Consider the following 23,250-nt stretch of genomic DNA (forward strand, 5'->3'; position numbering starts at 1 on the left):
TGGAAACCAGCCAGGTGGTCTGATCTTGGCTCCAGTGCCGGGAGGACCTGACCATCTTCCGCTCTTTGCCGCAGGGCACATAGGTTCTGACCTGGGCGCCTCCATACTACTTTCAGAAGAGGTGAGAAACATCCTGGCATTTGGAGTCAGGCAGGGCTGGGCCTAAACTCTGGCGCTGCCACTGAGCCCCTGTGTCACTGTGCGTGGATGTGTTGTTTCTCAGAGCCTGAATTTCCGTCTCTGGAAGGTCGTCCCTACTTTTTGCACAAGGGCCTCATGAGGCTTACATCCGGTAGGTAATGGTTGCTAAAGCCCTTTGTCTACGACCCACTACAGAGGTTTGCATTAAAATACTTTTAAATGTTCTATCAGAACTTCATTTCTCTCCTGTCTCCCTCCATCTCTCACATGGTATCTTCTCGGCGTCCAAGCTTTGGAGCAGGTAGGCAGAAGGCCCAAGAGGGTCAGCAGAGAGCGCACCGTGGTGCTCGACTGCTCTGGGGGTGGCTTGCGCCCTGCCCACCCACCCTGCTCCACGTTTCATCACCTCAATAGCCATTTTCCTTAGCGTGGGCTGGATGCTCTTGGGGAGGATGTAGATCCCACTCTTCCAGGGAACACTTAAGATTGGCAGCTGCTGTCTGAGACTCTGAAGGGATGAGGTTGGAGAGCAGGGAACCTGAGGCCCTGTTGGGCTGGTCCTACTGTCCCCCACCCCCCACCACACACACAAGCAGGACCCTAAGAGGCTCAACTGCGGCGGCCCTGGAGCCCTATGGGCAGAAGCTGGCAGGGGAGTTAGGGAGAGGTTGGGCAGGCCGGCACCTCCCAGCCCAGTGTTCTGGTTCCCGGGCCCCAGGACTTTGCTGAGGGGCTGCGGTTGGGGGCCGCTGGCTGTGGGGACATGTGGCAGGGGAGTGGGGCAGGGTGAGGGCGCTGGCACCACACTCCCAGCGGGTCCCTCTCTCCCAGCACCTCAGTCTCGAGGATCAGCTCACAGGATGCCAAGATCTCGCCCTCTTCCTCCTCCAACCCTTTTACAAGGGGGTGCCACCTCATGGGGGGCAGGATCCGTTTTTGGACATCCAGCCAGACCACCGGTGACCACATGCTCCGTCCCCACAAGCTCTCATGGCCCTGGAGGGAAGGGGAAGTTCACAAAACATGGAGGCCAGGCTGGCAGGGGTCTGGCTCCTCCTGGGATTCTGACAACTCTAGGATCAATGCGATGTGCTCTGCGAATCAGGTCCCGCTGGAGCACTTTCCGAATATTCTCCTCTAAAATAAAAGCTCCTGGGCTTCCCTGGTGGCGCAGTGGTTGAGAGTCCGCCTGCCGATGCAGGGGACACGGGTTTGTGCCTCAGTCCGGGAGGATCCCACGTGCGGCGGAGCGGCTGGGCCCGTGAGCCATGGCCGCTGAGCCTGCGCGTCCGGAGCCTGTGCTCCGCAACGGGAGAGGCCACAACAGTGAGAGGCCCACATACGGCAAAAAAATAAAATAAAACAAAAGCTCCTCACGGAATTCCCTGGCGGTCCAGTGGTTAGGACTCCGCGCTTCCACTGCAGTGGGCACAGGTTCAATCCCTGGTCTGGGAACTAAGATCCGGCATGCCACGTGGCACGGCCAAAAAAATACATTAAAAACTTCTCAGAGCTCTGCCCAGCCCAGCCCACCTTACCTGGGGGTCCCGCTGCCACAGTTCCAACACCACGAGTGGTGGGCTCTCTTTGGTGTCCTGGGGGTTCTCGTACAGGAGGAGGTGCTGGAAGATGAGCGTCTGGGCCCACGTAGGGGCTGCAGAGCTCTTCAGGGTTTGGGTACACTGGCTGTGGTTCAAGAAGACCAACCGAATGAAGGGCGCTGTGGGTGGAAGGAGAGCCGTGCCTTTGAGCTGCCGAGTGAGGCTCTCCCCTCTTCTGGCTGCTGCCGCCACCGGACCGGGTACCCGGGGAGGCTCAGGCCAGACAGCCACAGCCACTTCAGCTCCCCAGAAGGCCACCTCAGAGTAAGCCACAGAGCACATGGGCTTATAGCTAGAGGCCCCTTATACCATCATGGTTGGGGCCTAGCCGTCACAGATGCAGAGGGCCCGGTGGCTCCTCTGGAGGGTTCTGGGGACCAGGCTACACGTGGCTGCCCTTGCACAGCGTCAGCAAGTGGCCTTGGCATCAAGGAACGTCACACGGCCCTCTCGACGAGGGTGCTGATGTCCAGTGGACACAGCTCCCAGCAGACATCCACTGCCCCGGCTCAGACCCTCGTCCAACAGCCTGGCTCCCAACAAACAGGGCCACTGCCAGCCCAGGGCAGGAGCACGTGACTCACCTGAAACCTCCCATGGGGCCTCCACACAGGGCTAGAGATTGCCACCCCTCCTCCCCACCCCTCATCTTCTGTGCAGCACAAGGGACAAGTGGTTCCCAAGCATGTCATCCTCTCTCTCGCCTTTGTGTCTCATCCCCGCTCTTCCTTGTCAAGGCCCAGCAAACTCCTCCTTCCACTTCAAGGCTCAGCTAGGTGGCCTCCAGTGGGATGAAGCCTCCCTGTCTTTATTCCACAGTGTTGGGGACACACCGCAAGAGCGGTCCTGCCTTGTATTCCTCGTTCTTTTGTCTTTTCCCCAAACCAGGGCCATGAGCTGCTGGGGGCAGGGGTCTGCATGTGTGTCACCCCCTCCTCGCCACATCCTTTATACTGCTGGGTGGCCACATGGAGGGGCTGGGGGAGAAGAGGTGCCCACGCCTACCCTGGAATGTCTGGATGTGGTTGGACATCAGGTTCCGGGCCTGGTAGATGTAGCAGAAGAGCTGGTAGTAGTGGGGCTCTGGGTAAGAGAGGAGCTGTGTCCGCCACCCGCCCCCAGGATCCCCACCCCATGCCCCCTGCTCCCTGCCCTCAGGTGCTGGGTGTCTCCGGGGCCACCCAAGCCGACTCTCAATTGAATGCTCACTGTTGAAGATGCAGTAGATGAAGGGCAGGTTGGGTGGCTGGGTGATCTCTGGGGGAGCCCTCCAGGAGCTCCTGATTCTGTCCAGTCTCTGTGTCGACGACACCATGTCCGCTTCCTTCTTAGCTTGCTGTTTCATATCTAGACTCTGTGCCCAGGACAGACTCCCTGAGGCTCATAGGTGCCTTTCCTGCCTCCCTCAGCCCAGGCCCAGGTCACCCTTCTCCCCATCCAAAGCCTGAGGATGTGGCTCCGGGGCCCAGGTCCCCCCACCTGCAGTGGTCAGTGCATCTGGCCACACGGGGCATCTCCGTCTGCCTGGCGCACCAGGGGGCCCTGGCTCCGGAGGTGGGGTTGCAGGGAAGAGACACCTAGCCCACTGGGGCTTTACCAAGGATCCCTCCAGGAGGAATATGGGTGCAATGCGCTTGACCTTGTTGGGGGCCAGCCTACGGTGCCAGCGGCGGCGGCGGAACTGGCTCTGGGGCTGAGGGTTCAGGTGGAACTTGGAGCCGAAGACACCGTACTCCCAGCCTTCCTCGTCCTCAGCCAGGCTGGGGTGGTGCTGTGGGGAGAGCAGAGTCACCCTCTCACCTGGCCAAGGGTGGGTCCCATCCATGGTCCCGCCAGGTCCCTGACCAGGCGGCCCCTCACCAGCTGCAGGAAGGACAGGGTCTCCTGCTCGTGGCTCAGCCTCCCGTGGTCCCGGTAGCGCACGCGCGCCCAGCGCCGGCGGCGGCAGGAGTAGTAGGTCTTCTCCACCGAGTTCCAGACCTGGGGCAGCCCCGAGGGCGGGATGCCCACTCCGTACTCCCAGCCTGAGGGACCAGGACACAGCCCGTGGGTGCCCAGGGGCCCACAGGCTCGGGGGCTCGGACAGGCCTGAGAGATAAGCCTCGGAAGGGCAGGCCGAGGGGGCAGTGCTGTCCCTCACGTCCAGGTCTCTCCGGCCACAAAGGAAGGTACGGTCACACTGCGTCACCCGGTGGCCTGGGCTCAACTGCCCATCTTACAGAGAAGGAAGGTGAGGCTCACAGGCGTCCTGGGACCCACACAGGGTCACACAGCCCGTAAGTAGCAGAGGCTGCATCTTGAGCCCAGGTCTTCCGACTCCCAGCCCACCGCCCTTCCCTGGAGCCACCTGGGGTGAACCAGGCTCTGGACGCGACCCCAGTTCACGTGCTCGGAAGGCGCTTAGCACCTGCCCTGTCTCAAAGCTGGGGCCCACGTCTGTGGCAAGGGTGGAGGCCCTGCTCTCCAGAGACTGAGACCCCCAGGAACGCAGGCCTGCCCCATCTGACAGCCTGGCTACTTTCAGTTCCAGGCCCTGCCACCCTTAGCCGCTGCCCAGAGGACTGACCTTCACTGTCCACTGCGTGGTTCAGCTCCACAGCCCAGTTCTTCTTCGCGTGCCAGCCTTGGGGGCACTTCACATTCTCCCGGGCCTCCACGGGTACTCCGTTCTGTGGGTGCACAGAGAGGGCGGGCCAAGGGGCGTGTTGCTCGCCTACTGCAGCCATCGTGGCCTCCAGCCTCCTGGGGCTCCTTAAATTTAAGTTCGTTAAAAATGAAACAAAATTCGGGAATTCCCCTGTGGTCCAGTGGTTAGGGCTCCGCGCTTCCGTGGCTGGAGGCCCAGGTTCGATCCCTGGTCGGGGAACTAAGATCCCGCGTGCCGCGCGGTGCAGCCAGAAAAAAAGAAACAAAATTTAAAGTTCAGTTCCTTACTGAACTTTAAATTCTGGGTAAAAGCGCCACCTTCGAAAGGGGGAAGGAAAAGTGCCCACTCTGTCGTTCTTCCAGTCCCATTTAGGGGACCTCTCCCCACCACCTTGGGATACAAACCCCATCAGCGCTCACCCAAGGTCACACCAGGGAGCAGGACTCAGTTGGCAACGCCTGATCCAGTGCTCTTTCCACTCAGACACCCTAGCTTCCAAGGCGCCCCCCTGGTTGAATCACTTTCCCCCCCACGCCCCCTGCTCACCACGTCTGTGTTGGGGATGGCGGCAGGCACCCAGGCCCCCGTGGTGTCCCGGCGCTGGTTCTCATACACCTCCTCCAGCACCTGGCTCTTGTTGATGTCTGTGTCCAGGAGGAGCCTGGGGGCAGTGAGACCCCGAGTTCCCAGCATATCTCCCTGAGCTTACAGGCCCCTGGGGTCCTCCTCTGTTGGCTGAGCGCTGCCGTACCTGGCAGCCCCACCTACTCTGGGAAAGGCTGGGCAGCGGGGCCTGGCATGCAGGGTAGGGTGGCGGGCAGGTCCCCCTGTCCTATGCACCCCAGCCCCCGGGACCAGGCTGCAGTGGCTGTGTGCCCGCCTCTCTGGGCTGCTGCCTACTGGCCCTCCTGGGTAAAAAGAAGTGTCAGCTCCACTGCTGCCTGTCCAGGGGCACACAGGCTCCGGGTCCCACATCCCAGCCTTACCTCCGCTGAGGTTCAACTGTCCATGACCCCTGCCAGTGCCATCCATGGGGCTCCTTGAAATCTTCCTTGGGGAGGGCCTTGTGCCCCATGACGTCCGAGAAGCTGGGGCAGTGCTGCAGCCACTGCTGTCCCCACTGGTCCTTATACTTGGCCTGATTCTCGTACTGGGGGAGGGGAGTCCATCAGTGCCTGCTGCCACCCCCAGCATACCCAGCACCGGCCCTAGGCCACCCACTCTGGGCTGTAAGCACCTCCCAGAAATGTGGTAGTCAGGCAGAGGGCCATGTGGCACCTGCCCGGGGGCAGGAGCTGCGTTGTCGCTTGTAGTGGGACGGCACCGCCCCCGCTGTCAATCGGCACAGGCAGCTGCCACTCGTCAAGTGCTCGCTGTGGCTGGGCCCATGCCAAGGGCATTACATGAACTAACAACCCCTTTCAGCTGCACACTCCCATTTCACAGGTGAGGAGACTGAGGCTCAAAGGTCACCTCTACCCCAGGCGGCTCAGCTCTCGAGGAGTGGAGTGGGGTGGATGCCTGTGTTAGAGCCTGGTGGTGCCTGGGGTGTGACCTGTCCACCCCGTGTCACTGCTGACCCTGGGGAACCTGGTCCTGCTCCACCACTGCCCTGTCTTTGCTGCCTCTGGACCTTTCTTCCACATTCCCCTTCCGGGCACGCACTCATCCTAAATCCCTCTCTGTCTCAGCACCTCCAAGTTCTACAATCTATCCACAACATGCAACTTAGGAACCATGAAAATGTTTTGACCAAGTAAGTTAAAAAGCCCGAAACTCAAAACTTATTTCTCTTCTGTTCTCAGGACCTTCTCCTGAGCCACGTCCTCCCCTCCTCTGATTACAGAGCGGCCTCTGGCCGGCTGCTCACACACCTCCTGGGTTTACGGTTCTACGGGAACACGCCTCATTTCCGGCCCCTCTGACTGTCCCAGGCCTCCCCCTCCCCGGGACCACCAGGCTGGCCTGCAGGACCCAGCTGGGGTCGGCAGGGGTCCCGGGCTGTCACGCTGATGATGGACGAGACCCCCTGCAAGCAGTCAGAGCCTGGCTCACCTCACACACCCTGAACGAATTGGGAGAAACTCCCTATAAACCTCCATCTGGGTGAGAGTGACCAGCCCCAGGGGACCATTCAGCTGCCCTCCTGTCACCGCAGCCAATGGCTTGTCAACAGGGGACCTCTTTAGTTTCTGCCGCCTCTCTCGAGCCCCTTTCACGGTTCTCAGATTCTACCAGTGATGTTCATCTCCACCTTCAGAGCTGGGCTGTTGCCGGGTCACCCTCCCGCCGGCCCCACCCGGGGCCCCGCTCACCGTCTCCGCGGACACGACCACTTCGCCCTGGCAGAGCAGCTGCAGATCCTTGCTGTCGGTCACGTTGCCGAGCCACATGCAGACCCGGAGCTGGGCTGGGAGCGTGTCCTTCTTTCCTTCACCCTCTGGGTACTGAGCCGGAGGTAGGTCAGCAACCATGGGGGTGCAGGCCCCCAGGGGCAGGGGTGCGGGTGAGGGAGGGGCACACACACCTGCCCCTTCACCCTGAGCCCTGGGAGCAGGGGCCTCACACTGAGCTGGGTGATGGCCATAACAGAGGCTGGTACAGGTGCCGCTGGGGAACCTGGGAATGCTCCAGGGAGGACTGGTGCTGATGGTGCCATTGACAACAATGCTTGCTATGCGCCAGGCAACGTGCTAAGGGCTCTGATCCTCACACACCACCACAAGGCGGGCATTATTATCGCCAGGCCCATTTCACAGAGGAGCAGGCTGAAGCCAGACACGGTCAGGAGTTGGCTCCGGCTCACACAAGCCAGTGAGTGGTAGAGCCAGGATTCAAGTCTCAGTGATTCTTGCAGGATGAGAAGGACTCAGGTGGGCCCTTCCACCATGGCGGAAAGGGCAGTGGGGAGCCAGGGACGTCTCCGAGACGGAGGCAGTGTCCCCCACCTGCCTCCCAGGGGGAGGGCTGGAAGCACAGGGCTGTCTTCAGGGCAGGGGACTTGTGGTCAGTCGGCCTTATTTATGGATTGTGTCTGATATGAGGGGCTGGCACCCAAACCTTATAGGTATTAAATATGTAGATAGCAGCCAATCGTGGTCCAGGGGAGACAGGACAGGGACAGGACCAAGTGAAGCATCAGGATGATGGAGGGGACAAATTTGAGGAATATTTATGGTGGCATGGACTTGGTGTCGGCCTCATGCTGATGGTCCCAGGCCCCCACCTTCCTCTGGAGAACTGTTTAAACCCCATTTCACCTGGTAAAGGGCCCGACAGAGAGGAAGTGGGCATGCCCTTGGGAGGCTCATGGGGGCTGCCCGGGGTGGGTCAGGGCTTCTCCCTTGGGACGTCCTAGGCCCTCTCCTCCCCTGAGGACCCCTGGCCTCCCCACCTGCAGGAAGAGGGTCTGTGTCTTCCCACAGAACCTGCCGGAGTGCCGGTCCCCGGTCGGGGAGAACAGGATGGTGTGGGCGGGCACCTGTGCATAGGCCACTCGCTGCTCCCGGGACATCAGCCAGATCATCACATCCGGGAGGTTTGTCTGGGGCTGCCGGGCGGGAGAGCGTCAGGCCCACGTGGCCGGCTCCACGGCCCGCTCCCGGCCGGAGTGTCCAGCACCCACCTCGGGGAGCACGGCATTGAGGCGGTACAGCCAGCCCTCCACGGTGGCCACCATGTCCCTGGGCTGGGCTTCCTTGGCCTTCCGGGCCAGCTCCTGCAGAAGGAGGCTGCGGAGCTGCCACCTCTTCTTGTCCAGGTCGGTTGCTTTGGGCTGATCAGCCATGCAGGGCAGTGGGCACCTGTGGCCAGGACCGGGAGGGCGGGGGCTGAGTCTCCATGTCCCTTGCTCACCATCCCGCCCGGCCTCAGTGCTCTTCCTAGACCCAAGATCCTGCCCCGCGCCTGCTGGCCTGACCCGGGGAGCCCTGCCCACCCTCCTTAGGAAGCCCACTCACTGCGGTCCTGGCCCCTAGGTCCTCATCCTTCCCCTTCCCATCCTCCCAGCCCCTGCAGTGGGCCAGGCCCGTGCTCAGGACCTCCTCGTGGACAGAGGTGTGAGCTGTGAGACAGGGGCCAACCAAACCCGGGCGGGAGGGGGGAGGATCCATGTGGGCTGCCGGGCCAGGAGGAGCCTTACAATGGCTCTTCCAGAACAGGCAGAACCCCAAAGAGGGCCTTGTGGATAGAAGGAGCGGCAGGGGAAAAGGTACGGGCCGGGACTGTGCAGGGCTTGTCTGGACAACGGGGAGGCTGGTTTGGGAGGAGCCCCAGGCATGGGTGTGGGGGGAACAGTGATGGATGGGGAGGTCAGGGCCATTTTGACGGTCCCTGAATGGGAGAGAGGCAGCTCTGTGGTTTGGGGAGAGATCTGCGCAGATCTCATATTTCCTGCGGAGGCAGGGGTGCGGAAGGGTGGCGGTGAGGGCTGTTCTGTAGGGTCCTGTCTGCCCCCCAGACCCTGTGTGAGCCTGATCTGGCTCAGCCCCTGCCCCGGGTGAGGTGCCCACCGCCCCTACTTGCAGTCCTCCATCAGCTCCCTCAGCAGTTTCTCCCACTGGGGGAGCAGAGCCGGGTCCCTTGGATTCCTCATGGATTTCAGGGTGTCCAGATTGGCTTTCTGCCCAGCAGGAGAGAAGGGGCAAGTGAGCATGGGGCTCCCTCAGGACAGGCTGCAGGGCTGATTGGCCTAAGATGGTTTCAGCCAGGACTTGGGGACATTTGAGGGGTAACCTGGGGATGTCAGTCCGAAGCTGTCACACGCCCTTGCAACGCTAGGATTTCCACCCACCCTCCCAATGGGTGGCGGGAAGGAGCCAGGACAGGGTGGGACCGTGAAGAGGTTACAGGGCCCTGATGCTGGGCTCCCCTTCTATCGGTGCGAGAAAGTCATATCTGAGGCGGGGGCACCAGGTGGCTCTCCTGCCTAAAACTGCTCTGCGGCTTCCTTCCTTAACAGTCACGAAGACCTTTTGTGATCGGACCCTTCCCAGCTTCCCTGGCCTTATTTCCACCTCACCTCCGGGCCCCCACCACCCCCGAACTTCCTATCACCATGGCTCTGCCCGTCGTTCCCTTCTCTGCACCCCAGCACTACCCCCAGCAAGACTCCAATGTCATCTCCTTTTTGAACACCTCCTCTGACTCTCCTCTCTTCATCTCCCCCACCCCAATCTCTCTGCCCCCATGGTTCTCCTGCATCTCCACCGCAGCCCTACTGCACTGCGTACCGCCTATTTGCATATCCGACTTCCCTGCTGGTGAAGACTGTGTCTACCCATCGTTGTGTCTTCAGTGCCTGTGTCTGGCACGTCCGTCTCAATTGGTGTGGAGTGCATGAGAGAGCTGAGTGACCGGGTTTCTAAGACTGCGATTCATTTTCCCAAGTCTCCCATCAATGACCCGGGTCTTTCCCTGTACCACCACCCCATCCCCCATCCCCACACCACTCACCAGGCGGTCCCGAGTGAACTGGAGGAGGTTGAGGCAGTTCATGCGGAAGCTGACGTCCTCCCAGTAGGAGGTCACGGCCACAACGGGCTTGGTGTTGTACCAGGGCACATAATGGTAGATGTTCCCTGAGACACAGAGACACGAGCAGGGGGTGGGGGCTGGAGGTCTGAGGGACAGTGTTCCCTCACTGTGTTCCCTCAGAGGACCTTTCTTGGGCTACTTCCTTCCTCTAGGATCTGCTAAGCATCCTTACTGGGCTCCTCCTACTGGAAGGTGGGCTGCAGGCCAGTCCAGGATGGATGCGCTTTGATGAGCGCAGCCGGCTGGCCGGAGCATTCACTGTGCTCAGTGTCACACAGCCTTACGGAGTCCCCAGTTTATAGGTGGGAAAACCCAGGCTAGTGATGGGAAGCAGTTTCCCTGTGGTGGCACAACCAGGTGGTATAAAGCAGGCATTCAGTTCCAGAGCCCGTGCCCCTAACTCAGGCAAGATGCCAAGGCCAGGGGCCTGCCCTGAGGTAGGGTCTTCCTTCTGGGTGGTGGGTAGGCACATGAGGAGTGGGTCCTGTGTTCGGGAGCCCCAGTGTTTGGTTGGCGTGGGCAGACATCTGACATGAAGGGCCTGCCGTGCAGAGGAGTGGGGTAGAGGAGTAAGCATGGACACAGCCAGTGATGGGCTTGGCAGGCTGGGTCTCCTGGCCATGATCCTTATTGAAAAGAGCGGGGGACTTCCCTGGTGGTGCAGTGGTTAAGAATCCGCTTGCCAATGCAGGGGACATGGGTTCAAGCCCTGGCCCGGGAAGATCCCACATGCCGCGGAGAAGCTAAGCCCGTGCACCACAACTACTGAGCCTGTGCTCTAGAGCCCGTGCTCCGAAACAAGAGAAGCCACCGCAATGAGAAGCCCGCGCACCTCAACGAAGACCCATCGCAGCCAAAAAATAAAATAATAAATAAATTTATTTTAAAAAAGAAGAGGGGGGAAAAGCTAGGTGAAGCATAAAGGAATCTCTCTTTTTTTTTTTTTGGCCGCACTGTGTGGCTTGCGGGATTTTAGTTCCCTGACCAGGGATCGAACCCGGTCCCATGAGAGTGAAAGCGCGGAGTCCTAACCACTGGACCACCAGGGAATTCCCAAGGGATTCTTTTTATGAGATGTATTGCTGGGTTGACATAAAAGCAAGAAATCCACAGAAACCAAAAATAAAGTAAAAGCAGAAAGTCTGTGAGGCAAGCGGAAGCAAAGCGGACTTTTGTCCTCTGAGTTTCTGGCAAATCTTGGAGAACCGGTTCTTTTTGATGACTGCCAGGGCCCAGGAGAGAGAGCTGAGCACTGCCTGGGGTGGGCAGTCTAACAGGACACCCCATGTGACATGGGTGGAATTGCATCCCCTGTAAAACTATGTTGAAGTCCCAATCCCTGCTACCTTTGCATGTGACCTTGGAAATAGGGTCATTGCAGCTGTAATTAGGTAAGACGAGATTGTACTGGAGTAGGTTGGACCCTTAACCCATAAGGACTGGTGTCCTTATAAGCAGAGGAGAGGGACAGAGAGATGACAGGCCTGTAGAGACACAGAGACAGAGGCAAAACGCCATGTGGAGATGCAGGCAGAGATGCAGTGATACATCTACAAGCCAAGGAGCACCGAAGATGGCAGGCAACACGTAGGAGCTGGGAGAGAGGTGTGGAAGAGATTCTCCCCTGGGTCCATCAGAAGGAATCAACCCACCAACACCTTGATTTCAGACTTCTAGCCTCCAGAACTGTGAGAGAACTCATTCGTGTTGTTATAAGCCGCCCAGTTTGCAGTACATTCTGATGGCAGCCCGAGCAAACGAGTCTGCTATGCAGAGCTGGCACTGCAAACCCTAAACCCTCAATCAGTGAGAAAGAATCCACCACACGGAAGAAGACAGTAAGGAAACTCGCCCATCTCCAGCGTGGCTCCGGGTAGAGGGGCAGGAATTTTCCTGAAAATTCGTAACCACAAGTGGGGCCTCATGCAGGTTGCATTCTTCACTCATGCCACCTGCACGGTCCAGAGAAAACTTGACGCAGTCTCTGGTTGGCAGTGCCCCAGGTAACTAGAGGAGGCAAAGACAAATCCTCACTGGAGCATGAAATTTGGGTCAAGTCCCAAAGGATTCCCACAGATAAAGTTCCAAGAAAACGAGCAGCTAAGAAGCAATATACATACCCTCTACCCCAGCAATTCTGCTCCTACGTATACAACCAACAGAAAGGCATAGAGCAGCATTATCAAAAGAAAAATGTTCACAGTAGCACTACTCATAACGGTCCCAAATTAGCAACCACCAAAATCTCCTTCAGCAGTAGAAGGCAAAAATAAGTTACGGTATTTGCACAATGGAATACTATACAGCAATGAGAATAAACGAGCCACAACTGCACCCAACAGCATCTAGGTTTGTGAATGCATTCCACAAATAAAATGCTGAGCAAAAGAAGCCAGGCACAAAACAATACATGCTGTATGATTTCTTTTATATAAAGTTAAAAACCAGACAAAACCAACTGGCAGTTAGGAGAGGGATAGCAGCCCTTGGCAGAGGGGGGCTCAGGGGCTCAGGGGCCCTCTGGGATGTTGGGACTTTGTTTCGTGGTCTGAATGTTGTTATGTGGGTATGTTTGCCTTGCGATAATTCATTGAGCTGGACGCTTTGGTTTGTGTACTCTTCCATAGATGTGTTATACTTGAATCAAAAGTTTACTCAAGAATTTAAGAAAATAGTGGGAGCAAAAAAGGCAACATACATAAAATACAGTGTGTCAAATGGTGGAAAATGCTATGGAGAAGGATGAAGTGAGGGAGAGGGATAGGGATCTGCCAGAAGTTTTTAATAGAATGGTTGATTACCTAAGGCCTCTCCTGAAAAATCTAGAAGAAATTATGCAGAATGCAGTCCAGAGAGATGAAAAACGTGGAAGAAAGATTTTTTTTAATGGTCCATATTAAATGGGCCAGATTTAATAGCTTTCTTTCTTTCTTTCTTTCTTTCTTTCTTTCTTTCTTTCTTTCTTTCTTTCTTTCCTGCATTGGGTCTTCATTGCTGCACACAGGCTTTCTCTAGCTGTGGTGAGCAGGGGCTACTCTTCGTTGTGGTGCGTGGGCTTCTCAGTGTGGTGGCTTCTCTTATTGCAGAGCACAGGCTCTAGGTGCATGGGCTTCAGTAGTTGTGGCACTAGGGCTCAGTAGTTGTGGCTCACGGGCTCTAGAGCACAGGCTCAGTAGTTGTGGCGCACGGGCTAAGTTGCTCTGCGGCATGTGGGATCTTCCTGGACCAGGGCTCGAACCTGTGTCTCCTGAGTTAGCAGGCGGATTCTTAACCACTGCGCCACCAGAGAAGTCCCAAAGGATTTTAAAATGTGCAGAACAGAATGAAAAGTTCCACAGAGGATAGAGTGAATTCGAGACAGAGCTAGGAAAGAAAAGGGGAAGAGGTAATTTTCAAAGAGAAAGTATTTTATAATTATCCAGAATTGTTGAAAAGATGCCAGTTTCAGACCCTGGCACTGAGTGAATCACTGGAATGATAAATAAGCAGGGATCCATGACTGGGGCTCTCAGATATGAGCGTGCCGATACGAGACAGCAATTTTCTTCTTCTACTCTTGGAGAGCATACCAAAGCAACAAGGAGAAGGAAAATAACTCCATTTTCAGCAAAACAAGGAGGCAGATATAATCTGCAGGCTCAAAATACACATAAGGGCTGCCAAAAGCAACTGTGAGTGCCCTAGGAGATGCAAGTATTGAAGGGTGGCAGAAGTCACCTGCGGGGAAGGAACAGCAAGGCAGGCAGCGAGAGTCACGGCTTGATGGGAGCCGAGTGCAGAAAGTGTCGGCAAAAATCCACCCCCAGAACGAACCCAGGACTCGGACAAGGACATGTGAGCCGGCAAAACTCAGAAAACGAATAGAAAACCACCAAAAACATCACAGGAAGGAAGACCACATGAAAGGAAGCCCAAGGGACATTAGATTCTGCAGATAATCCAGTGAGAGGCACAGAAATAAGAAAAGCGACCAAAATAAGATGGAAATAAAGATCCAAAAAGGATCAGGGAGAAAATGACAGATATAGAAGAAAACCAAGGAGAATTATTTAGGTCATAAATGGAGACCCCAAAGTAGAAAACCTGAACAATGGAACAGAATATTTAAAAATATAATTTAAAAAAACTCACATGGGAAAAGGATAGTCCTTTTAACAAATGGTGCTTGAAAAGTTGGATACCCATATGACAATTAATTCAAAATGAAGCATAGAGCTAAATGTAAAAATTAAAACTAAAACATTTTAGAAGAAAAAATTGGAGAAAATCTTCATGATCCTGGGTTGGGCAAAGAGTTCTTAGGTATGACACGATAAAAGAAAAAAAAAATTGAACTTCAGCCAGTTGAAAATGTTTGCACTTCAAAAAACACCATTAAGGGCTTCCCTGGTGGCGCAGCGGTTGAGAGTCCACCTGCAGATGCAGGGGACACGGGTTCGTGCCCCGGTTTGAGAGGATCCCACATGCCGCGGAGCGGCTGGGCCCGTGAGCCATGGCCGCTGAGCCAGCGCGTCCGGAGCCTGTGCTCCGCAACGGGAGAGGCCACAACAGTGAGAGGCCCGCGTACCGCAAAAGACACCATTAAGAAAAGGAAAAGACAAGCCACAGACTATTTGCAAATCATATATCTGATAAAGGACTTGTATTTAGAATATATAAAGGACTCCTACAACTCAATAATAAGGCGAACGATCCAACTAAAAAATGAGCAGAAGATTTGAATAGACATATAAACAAAGAAGATGCATGAGTGGCTGAGAGCACATGAAAAGATGCTCAGTGTCATTAGACATTAGGGAAATGCAAATTACAGCCACAATGAGATACATGTCCACAGTAATAAATACATAAAAAGAGGAAATAACGAACATTGTTGAGGATGTGAAGAAACTGCAGCATCACGCATTGCTGAGGGAATGTAAAATGGTGCAGGCACCTTAGAAAAGTTTGGTAGTGTCATAAAAAGCTATTCCACTTCTAACTATATGTCCACACAGAGGCTTGTACATAAACATTCATAGCAGCTTCCTTCATAATAGACAAGAAGTAGAGGTAACACAGTGACCATGAACTAATGAGTGGATTAACAAATGATGAATGATACGTGTGTATGATGGAATACTATTAGGCAATAAAAACGAATGAAGGGGCTTCCCTGGTGGCGCAGTGGTTGAGAATCTGCCTGCCAATGCAGGGGACACAGGTTCGAGCCCTGGTCTGGGAGGATCCCACGTGCCGCGGAGCAACTAGGCCCATGAGCCACAACTATTGAGCCTGCGTGTCCGGAGCCTGGGCTCCGCAACAAGAGAGGCCGCGATAGTGAGAGGCCCGCGCACCGCGATGAAGAGTGGCCCCCACTTGCCGCAACTAGAGAAAGCCCTCGCACAGAAACGAAGACCCAACACAGCCAAAAATAAATAAATTAAAAAAAAAAAAAAAAGCAAAACAGCGAGAGAGAGAGAGAGAGGGAAGAGATTTTGGAAAAAAAAAAAAAACGAACGAAGGACTGATGTATGCTACACCATGGATAAGCCTCTACAACATTATGCCAAGTGAAGGCCAGATGCAAAAGGCCACATATTGTGCGATGCCTTTAATATGAAAAGTCCAGAAAAAGTAAATACACAGAGACAGAAGGAGATTGGTAGTTGCGTGGGCCCTGGGATGGGAATGCGAGAATGACTCCAAACAAACATGAGGGCTTTCTTGGGGAGATAGGGTGTAAGATGGGGCACAGTGATGGCTGTCCAACTCTGTGAATTTACGAACATTTATTGAATGGTACAAAACAAGTGGATTTTATGGTATGTAAATTACACCACTAAATAAATTACTAACAAAAGAAAAGAAGACTTGAATCTACATATTGAAAGATCCACCATATGCCAGGGAAAACCGACCCCAGAGGATGAACATGCGGCCACAACCTACTGAAGTTATTGGACTTTCAAGATAAAGAAAGAGCCTTTGGGCAGCTGGACAAAGAAATGAAGAAATCTATAGGGAAAAAAAAAATCAGAAAGAGAAAATGTATTAGTTATGAAACTTTAAGAAACCACAAACTTCTAGAAAGAAACATTGGAGAATTCCTTAATAAATTTGGAGTGGAAAAGATCTAATTATGACTCAGAAGCCAGAAGCCATAAAACAAATAGTTTGCATACGTTAAAAAAAAGAGTTTTCATGGGGGAAAAAAAACCCAGAACACCATAAGCAAAGCTGTGAGACAAATAGAAGATATATATTTAGAGCTCATATCGCAAAGGCCTAATTTCCCTAATATTTCAAGGGATCCTAGAAATCAATAAGAAAATGGCTAACATCCCAATAGAATAAAAGAGAAAATTATATAAACAGTCAACTAACACCAAGGGAAATACAAATGACTTTTAAACATATGAAAATATGTCTAACCTCATTTATAATGCGAGAAATACAAATGACAACTACACCAAAATACCGTTTTTCACTTATCGGACTGATAAAAATCCAAAAGTTTATGCCAGATTTTTTTTTTTTTTTTTTTTGCTGTACGCGGGCCTCTCACTGTCGTGGCCTCTCCCGTTGCGGAGCACAGGCTCCGGACGCGCAGGCTCAGCGGCCATGTCTCACGGGCCCAGCCGCTCTGCGGCCTGTGGGATCTTCCCGGACCAGGGCACGAACCCGCGTCCCCTGCATCGGCAGGCGGACTCCAAACCACTGCGCCACCAGGGAAGCCCCTATGCCAGATTTTGATAAGGCTCTCACATTGCAGGAGTGTACAATGGTACAACATTTATGGAGGATAATCAGTCAGGGTGCAGCCAGGAAAAGAAAACATCATACCAGATATTTGAAACAGAGGGGATTTGATAGAGAAAACATGTTTATGAAAGGGCCAAGAGATCAAAAAGGGGAAACTGAAGTTACTGAGACATTAGTAACTAGAGGAAGAAGCTACTACTTCCAGGGCTGGAGGGAAGGGACACACTGGTATGACCAGAGACAAAAGCAGAGTCATGGCTGCATCACTGAGTTTGCTGCACGGGGTACTGGAACCAATCAGAAAATGATGCCCAACCAGTAGTGAAACTGCAGAGGAGCGGCTGCCTGGCCAAGTCTGGAACCATGGAGAGATGGGAGTTAAGCTGGGATCTCTGAAGGGATGTAGCTACTTCCAGAGACGTCTCCTGAATCAGAGAGAGAGAGGAAGAGGAAGGGGAAGAAGGAGGAGGAGGGGAAAAGAGGTGAGAGGAGGGGAGGAGAGGAGAAGAGAAGGGAAGGGAACAAGAATATCTCCCCTTGGGCTTCCCTGGTGGCGCAGTGGTTGAGAGTCCGCCTGCCGATGCAGGGGACACGGGTTCGTGCCCCGGTCCGGGAGGATCCCACATGCCGCGGAGCGGCTGGGCCCGTGAGCCATGGCCGCTGGGCCTGCGCGTCCGGAGCCTGTGCTCCGCAACGGGAGAGGCCACAACAGTGAGAGGCCCGCGTACCACAAAAAAAAAAACAAAAAAAAAACCCAGGCAGACAAGGGGGATGCATGGAAAGCCCTCCATGGGTGATGAGAGGGTGAAGCTGACAAAGATGAAAGTGAGATAGTGTTCCTCTAGAGCAGTGATTCTCAAACTTTAGCACGCATCCCAGTCACCTGGAGGGCTTGTTGAAACGCAGATTGCTGTTCTGTTTTCTGCTTCTGTAGGTGTGGGGTGAAGCCAAGAATATGCATTTCTATCAGTTCCCAGGTGACGTTGATGGGGCTGGCCTAGGGACTGCACTTCGAGAAACTTATAATGCCCCATAGAAGTGTCCAATGAGTATACACTGGATGAAAGGATGGATGGGTGGATGGGTGGTTGGTTGCATGATTGGGTTAGTGGATGGGTGGTAGTTGAATGGATGAATGTGTGGATAAGTGGATTCAAGGATGGATGGAAGGTGGGCAGGTGAGTAGTGGATGGTAGCCACATGGCTGGATGGGGGTGGTTCAGAGTAGCAGTAAAGAAGATGAGGTTGGGAAGCTGTGGTGTGGAATGTAGTGTAGAGAAGGACTTGAAGTCAAAACCTAGTTTCAGTTCTTGTCATGGGTTCACCACCTACTAGCTAGCTGTGCAATGTTTGGCAGGTAACTTCACCTCCCTGAAGCTCACTTTCCTCACGTCTAAATGTGGGTTAACAATGCCTGTGAATGTACCGTGAGCTAATACCATTAAAAGGGCCAACACAGAGCCCGGCATGCACTGGCTGCTCTCTACTCTTTTGTTGGATCTGACTCTTACCATCATATATCACTTGGCTGTACTGTGTGGTGGAGACGAGAGGCTTGTAACTCAGGTCCGTCTTGTTTCCATAGTGACCAATGCTGACCTCGAATTGTATCAGGTCCTTAAAGTTGGGCATCATGGTACAGGAAAGGAAGATGACGCACAGTCCATACTTTTGGCGGTTCTGGTGCTTCTAAAACAATAACCCACCACATGCCCAGTGCGTAAGCCAAGGGATGAACAAGGCTATAGAGACAGGCAGGGAGGCAAGCATGAGGTGCCCAGTTTCTTTCAAAAGCTACCTTTGCTTCTATTCAGGGTGACCTAGACCGTCACTGAACCCCTGCCCCCTCTCAAAATCCTGCCTTGACTCCCACTCACCTGGCTGATCAAGGGAAGTTCCTCCCAGGACTTCCGTCACCTGGCCCCCTCCACCCAGCCGGCCCTGGTTCCTCCTCTTCCCGAAATCAGGCAGGAGGGTCTTCTCCCTGGTCAGGCTAGACTCTGAGTTGGGCCACCCCCACCCCTCTCCATTTTGCCTAAATGCCCCCCATCGGATGAGACCGAGTGTGGGCAGGGGTGCGTGGTGGAGGATGCACACACACATCTGCTCTTGGCTTTTGTCAAACCCCGTCCTCCCACTGCGAGTCCGTCTGCTCAGGTCCTCTATCCATCATGTGAGCCCCTCTCTCATTTCCACTGTCTACCTCTGCCCTACTTATGCATTCTCCCAGTCTGCTCACTAGCTCAAGTCTCCCCCTCTTAAAAAATAACCCTCTTTCTCCCGTCTGAGCCACTATCTCGCTGTAACCTGATCTCATCTCCTTCAACTTTGCAGCCAAGTTTCTATGCACTTGCCTCTATGCACGTCTGTAACTTCTCCCTCCCGCCCATGGCAGCCTGGCTTCTCTCCTGACCCAAGGCTACTGGTGTCTTCCTAATAACCAGCACACGCTTTTGGGTCCTCAGCCCTTCTCTCCTCCACATTCAGATCGCTGCTCGCTCCTTTCTGCAACTCTCCCCTCCGGAGGCTGCCTCAGTTCTCCACTTTGCAGACTCCCCCTCCATCTCTCCGCAGAGTCACCCCCCTCCTCCTCCAGTCTCATAGGCTGTGCTTCCTGATGGGCTCCAGCCTCAGCTCCCTTCTCCTTTCACTCCACCTACTCCCCAGGGCAATTCCTCCAGAAACTTGGATAGATCCTTGGATGTATGTTGATGACACATCTGGCTGTCTAGCAGCCTTGAGGACTGGTCTTCGTGGGTGTCTCACAAGCACACGTCAAAGGTGGGACTCATCGTCTCCCCCAGACCTGTTCCTCCTTTGGGGAGCCCATGTTGATGTACGCCCCCCACCTTCCCACCTCGTCACCTCAGGCAGAAAATGGGAGTCAGCCTCACTTCTTAGTGTCCTGTCGGTCAGTGGCTCTGATCGTTGTTTCCAGAGGGTCTCTGGCACCTGCTCCCTCCTCTCCAGTTCTCCTCCCCTGTAACTGTGTCCCCATTCCTCCTAAGTGGGTGGCCCAATTTACTCCCTTCCAGTCTATTCCTGACTCTGTTCCTCCTGCCCCTTCCTGCCTCAGTGACCCTCCTTGGCCTTCAGGAAGAAATCCAGGCTCCTTAGAACATCATTTCTCCTTAACTGGATTACACATTTCTTAAACTGAAGCCTTGTCTTTACTGGGTCCCCTAACCTCCTGGGATTGGCACGGCAGGAAGCCCCCATAGGGGCTTAGCAAAGACTCAGGTGGATCGACCAAACATCCTCACACATCCAAAAAGCTCATTCCACTGCTGGCCAGGGCCTCTTGCAATGTCAGAAACGGGACCCACAGCAGCCCAGGGGCAGGCAGAGGAGCTCCTTCTTCCTGGGTTACCTGGTTCCTGTGGTTACCTCTACACTGATGACATCTCGGGAGAGATCCTTCATCATAGCATCTTGACGGGACTTGACGTGGGTGATTAACTCCAGGAAGACTCGGCCTCGATAAGCTAAACCATCCTTAACAATGTTGGGAATAGTCTAGTGTGACAGGAAGGAAAACGGCGAGAAAAGGGATGAGAGAAAAAAAACAACAACAACCAGGAAAGTCTCCCTTGAAACCTCTGTAGGAAGGACAGGGTTGTCCTGTAACTTCCTACCTAGGGCTGACCACAGTCCCAGGGAGGAATTCCAGAAACTCCAGTCATGGCCATGCCTGGAAACCTCTGGGCCCTGAGCCATCTTCTATACCCTTAGGTCCACTCTTCCCCTTCATGCAGTTCTACCTGCTGGCCCACCTGAAGGGCCCTGTTCCTGGTAAACCCTTCATGCTTGGAGGGGACCGTGGTACCTATTGAATTATCCCAGCCTGGCCAATCAGGACAGGCCCCGCCTCCTCAGCAACAGTGATTGGTCAAAGGGGAGCACACATGACCTAGGAAGGCCAATTAGAATGCTTCCCTGGCCTTCCCTAGTAGAGGCTTCTATGGTCCTCTTCCCAGCAGGGAGGCAAGACTGCAGTAGGAATGAATGAGGCCCAGGAAAGAGCAGGAGAGATGAGAGATGGAGTGAGCGTGGGAGAGTCTCCTAATGGCATTGAGGTCCTGGTTTCTGCAGCTCTTCCTCACTCAGATTCCTTCCCAGCCCCATTCCCTTCTTTTGCCAATTGGCTTTCTGGCATTTACCACCAGTCTTGAATAACCCAGGGCTTTTCCACGTTTACCTGTGCTGTTTCTTTTGTTGCCTATGACATTCCACCTGCCGAAACTCTTACCTGAGGTCTCATCTCAACGTCCCTTCCTCAGTGACTGCCCAGAGCACTCCATCTGTTCCTTTCTTGTGCCACAGCACATGCCCCGTATTTATATGGCCATTTATGTACAGACTTCAAGTCCTCTACTGGAGTGTGGCGGACAGAAACCAGGGCCTGGCCCTCCCCAGGCAGTTCCCAGGCCCCGGTGCCTTACACATGGTTGGTTTTACCTCCTCTGTTCCCTAGAGCTGACATGAGAAGCTTACAGCGTCTTCCTCCTTGATCCTGAAAGGGGCCTTTTTACCCCCACGGAGAGTCAGGAAGCTGGGGCCAAAGCAGGGGAGGAAGCCAGAGTACATGCCTGCAAGGGGAGAGGGTGAGAAGGGTCCCCAGGTCCGGGTGGGAGGGGTGCAGGAGGCGGGGCCGGGGGCTTGCTTGCCTTCTATTTCTGCTCCAGTGGAAGAGATCTGGTTGAGGGACAGGCTGACCGTCCCGATCTCATCATGGCACTTGTTCCCGGGGCTGGAGAGAAACACACCCTGCAGGCTGAGCCCCTGGCCCAGCTCTGATTTCTTCCTCCCTGGCGTGTTTTCCAGTCTCCACCCAGTTGCTCACCAGTCCAAGACTCTGAACTTGATGTAGCTGGAGAGGCAGGGCAGCTGCAAGGGGCAAGCGAGGGGGGCAGTGGGTGCCTGCTCGGATGGCCTGGGCCTTGCTGAAACTGGGAGCAGGTGGAAAGTCCTGAGTCTGGGTCAAGGCCTGGCTCGGTTACCAGTGAGCCCAGTGGGACTGACCATGGGAGCTTATGGACCTTTGGCTGTGGGCCCCCCACTGCATCGGCCCTTTGCAAGGGCCTGGGAAAGGCCTTGGACTGTGTCCCATGATCATTTTGTATTCTTATTCTTAAAATGGTCCCTCATTACATAAGTTCCCTAGTGGACCTGGCTTCCCTGGTGGTGCAGTGGTTAAGAATCCACCTGCCAATGCAGGGGACATGGGTTCGAGCCCTGGTCTGGGAAGATCCCATATGCCGCAGAGCAACTAAGCCCGCGAGCCACAACTACTGAGCCTGCGTGCCACAACTACTGAAGCCTGTGTGCCTACAGCCGGTGCTCTGCAACAAGGGAAGCCATGAAAATGAGAAGTCCACGCACCTCAACGAAGACCCAACACAGTCAAAAATAAAAACAAATAAATAAACAAATGTATAAAATTTATTTTATAAATTTTATAAAATAAATCGGGTCCTAGTGGACCAGAGTCCACCCTACTTTGGGCTGCATGATTGCAGTCCTCACACAGCCCTTCAGTCTGGAGGCATGTTTACCAAGCCTCATGGGGAGGTTGTAGGCCTCGAATGTCTTCCTCACATTTAGCAGTTAACCTTTATTTATTTATTTTAATTTAATTTAATTTAATTTTTTTTTGGCCATGCCCTGCAGCTTGTGGGATCTTAGTTCCCCGACCAGGGATTGAACCTGGGCCCTCAGGACTGAGAGCACGGAGTCCTAACCGCTGGACCGCCAGGGAATTCCCTAGCACCTAACCTTTAAACAGCAGGACATCTATCTCCTCAAAGAGTAAATCATAACAGCTGCCACTCTGGGGAGGCCTCTGTTGTCCTCAGCGTGTCCTGAATGGTCTACGTGGATCACCTGAGAGACCCACCCCGCCTACAGCCCCAGAAGCCAGGAGCTATGATTATTCCTATTTTCAGACAGGAACACTGTGGCACGGAGAGGCTGAGTTCCTGAAGTTCTCATGTAACATGCAGAGCCCCTACCCACTCTGGCAAGGCCTGACTGTCCCTATTTACCGAGCGGGACTAAGGCCCAGAGAGGGACTTGCTTGAGATCGCACGGTAAGGGGTAGAATCAGGACTGGAACCCAAGCTTCTGAGTCTTACCTCTGCTCTGCCCTCAGTTATAAAAACAAAAAATCCACGTATAAAACAGAGCTGTTAGGGGTGAGGCCTGAGTGAGCCCCAAATCCTCTCAGCTGGAGCCTCTTCTCTGCTCACAGCAGCTCCTGGGGTGTGGCCTGGGGTCCTCAGTTCTCCACTCCCCTCTCCTTTTCCCCTTGCCATGGAAGCCGAGGGTCGGGGGAGCGGGGAAAGAAAGCTTTCCAGCTGAGTGTCTGATTAGTAAGCTACGAGGAGGTCACCCAGGTTAAGGAAGGACACGGGAAGTGGAGAGATGGAAGTCGTTGGGCATCCGGGTCTTCCAAAGTACCAAACCCTCCATATTTGAATTTATGGTGGAACCATCTGTTCATCCATCCTTGGGAAGTCTCCTCCCCTTTCCCAGTTCCTTGTCTTGATTCCCCTCCTGTCCGGGAGCCCTTGAACTGCTAAC

General features: G+C 54.3%; 1 protein-coding gene across 1 annotated transcript in view; it reads right to left on the reverse strand.

Moving 5' to 3' along the window:
* The window catches only part of FER1L5 (fer-1 like family member 5), a 52,147-nt gene that overhangs the window by 9,340 nt on the left and 19,557 nt on the right, over positions 1 to 23,250 (reverse strand). The window contains exons 15-34 of the mRNA XM_029231860.1: positions 21,512 to 21,555; positions 21,336 to 21,418; positions 21,163 to 21,257; positions 20,056 to 20,184; positions 18,180 to 18,357; positions 9,844 to 9,968; positions 8,910 to 9,010; positions 8,015 to 8,192; positions 7,784 to 7,939; positions 6,705 to 6,836; positions 5,376 to 5,539; positions 4,936 to 5,050; positions 4,309 to 4,411; positions 3,588 to 3,766; positions 3,340 to 3,492; positions 2,952 to 3,096; positions 2,748 to 2,825; positions 1,680 to 1,861; positions 949 to 1,137; positions 548 to 637 (exon numbers count right to left, since the gene is read on the reverse strand). Of these exons, the coding sequence (XP_029087693.1) occupies positions 548 to 637; positions 949 to 1,137; positions 1,680 to 1,861; positions 2,748 to 2,825; positions 2,952 to 3,096; positions 3,340 to 3,492; positions 3,588 to 3,766; positions 4,309 to 4,411; positions 4,936 to 5,050; positions 5,376 to 5,539; positions 6,705 to 6,836; positions 7,784 to 7,939; positions 8,015 to 8,192; positions 8,910 to 9,010; positions 9,844 to 9,968; positions 18,180 to 18,357; positions 20,056 to 20,184; positions 21,163 to 21,257; positions 21,336 to 21,418; positions 21,512 to 21,555 (2,619 nt within the window). The remainder of the gene's footprint in view (positions 1 to 547; positions 638 to 948; positions 1,138 to 1,679; positions 1,862 to 2,747; positions 2,826 to 2,951; positions 3,097 to 3,339; positions 3,493 to 3,587; positions 3,767 to 4,308; positions 4,412 to 4,935; positions 5,051 to 5,375; positions 5,540 to 6,704; positions 6,837 to 7,783; positions 7,940 to 8,014; positions 8,193 to 8,909; positions 9,011 to 9,843; positions 9,969 to 18,179; positions 18,358 to 20,055; positions 20,185 to 21,162; positions 21,258 to 21,335; positions 21,419 to 21,511; positions 21,556 to 23,250) is intronic.

Source organism: Monodon monoceros, unplaced genomic scaffold, assembly GCF_005190385.1.
Source record: "Monodon monoceros isolate NGI ecotype Baffin Bay Population unplaced genomic scaffold, NGI_Narwhal_1 Super_Scaffold_19, whole genome shotgun sequence".
NCBI lineage: Eukaryota > Metazoa > Chordata > Mammalia > Artiodactyla > Monodontidae > Monodon > Monodon monoceros.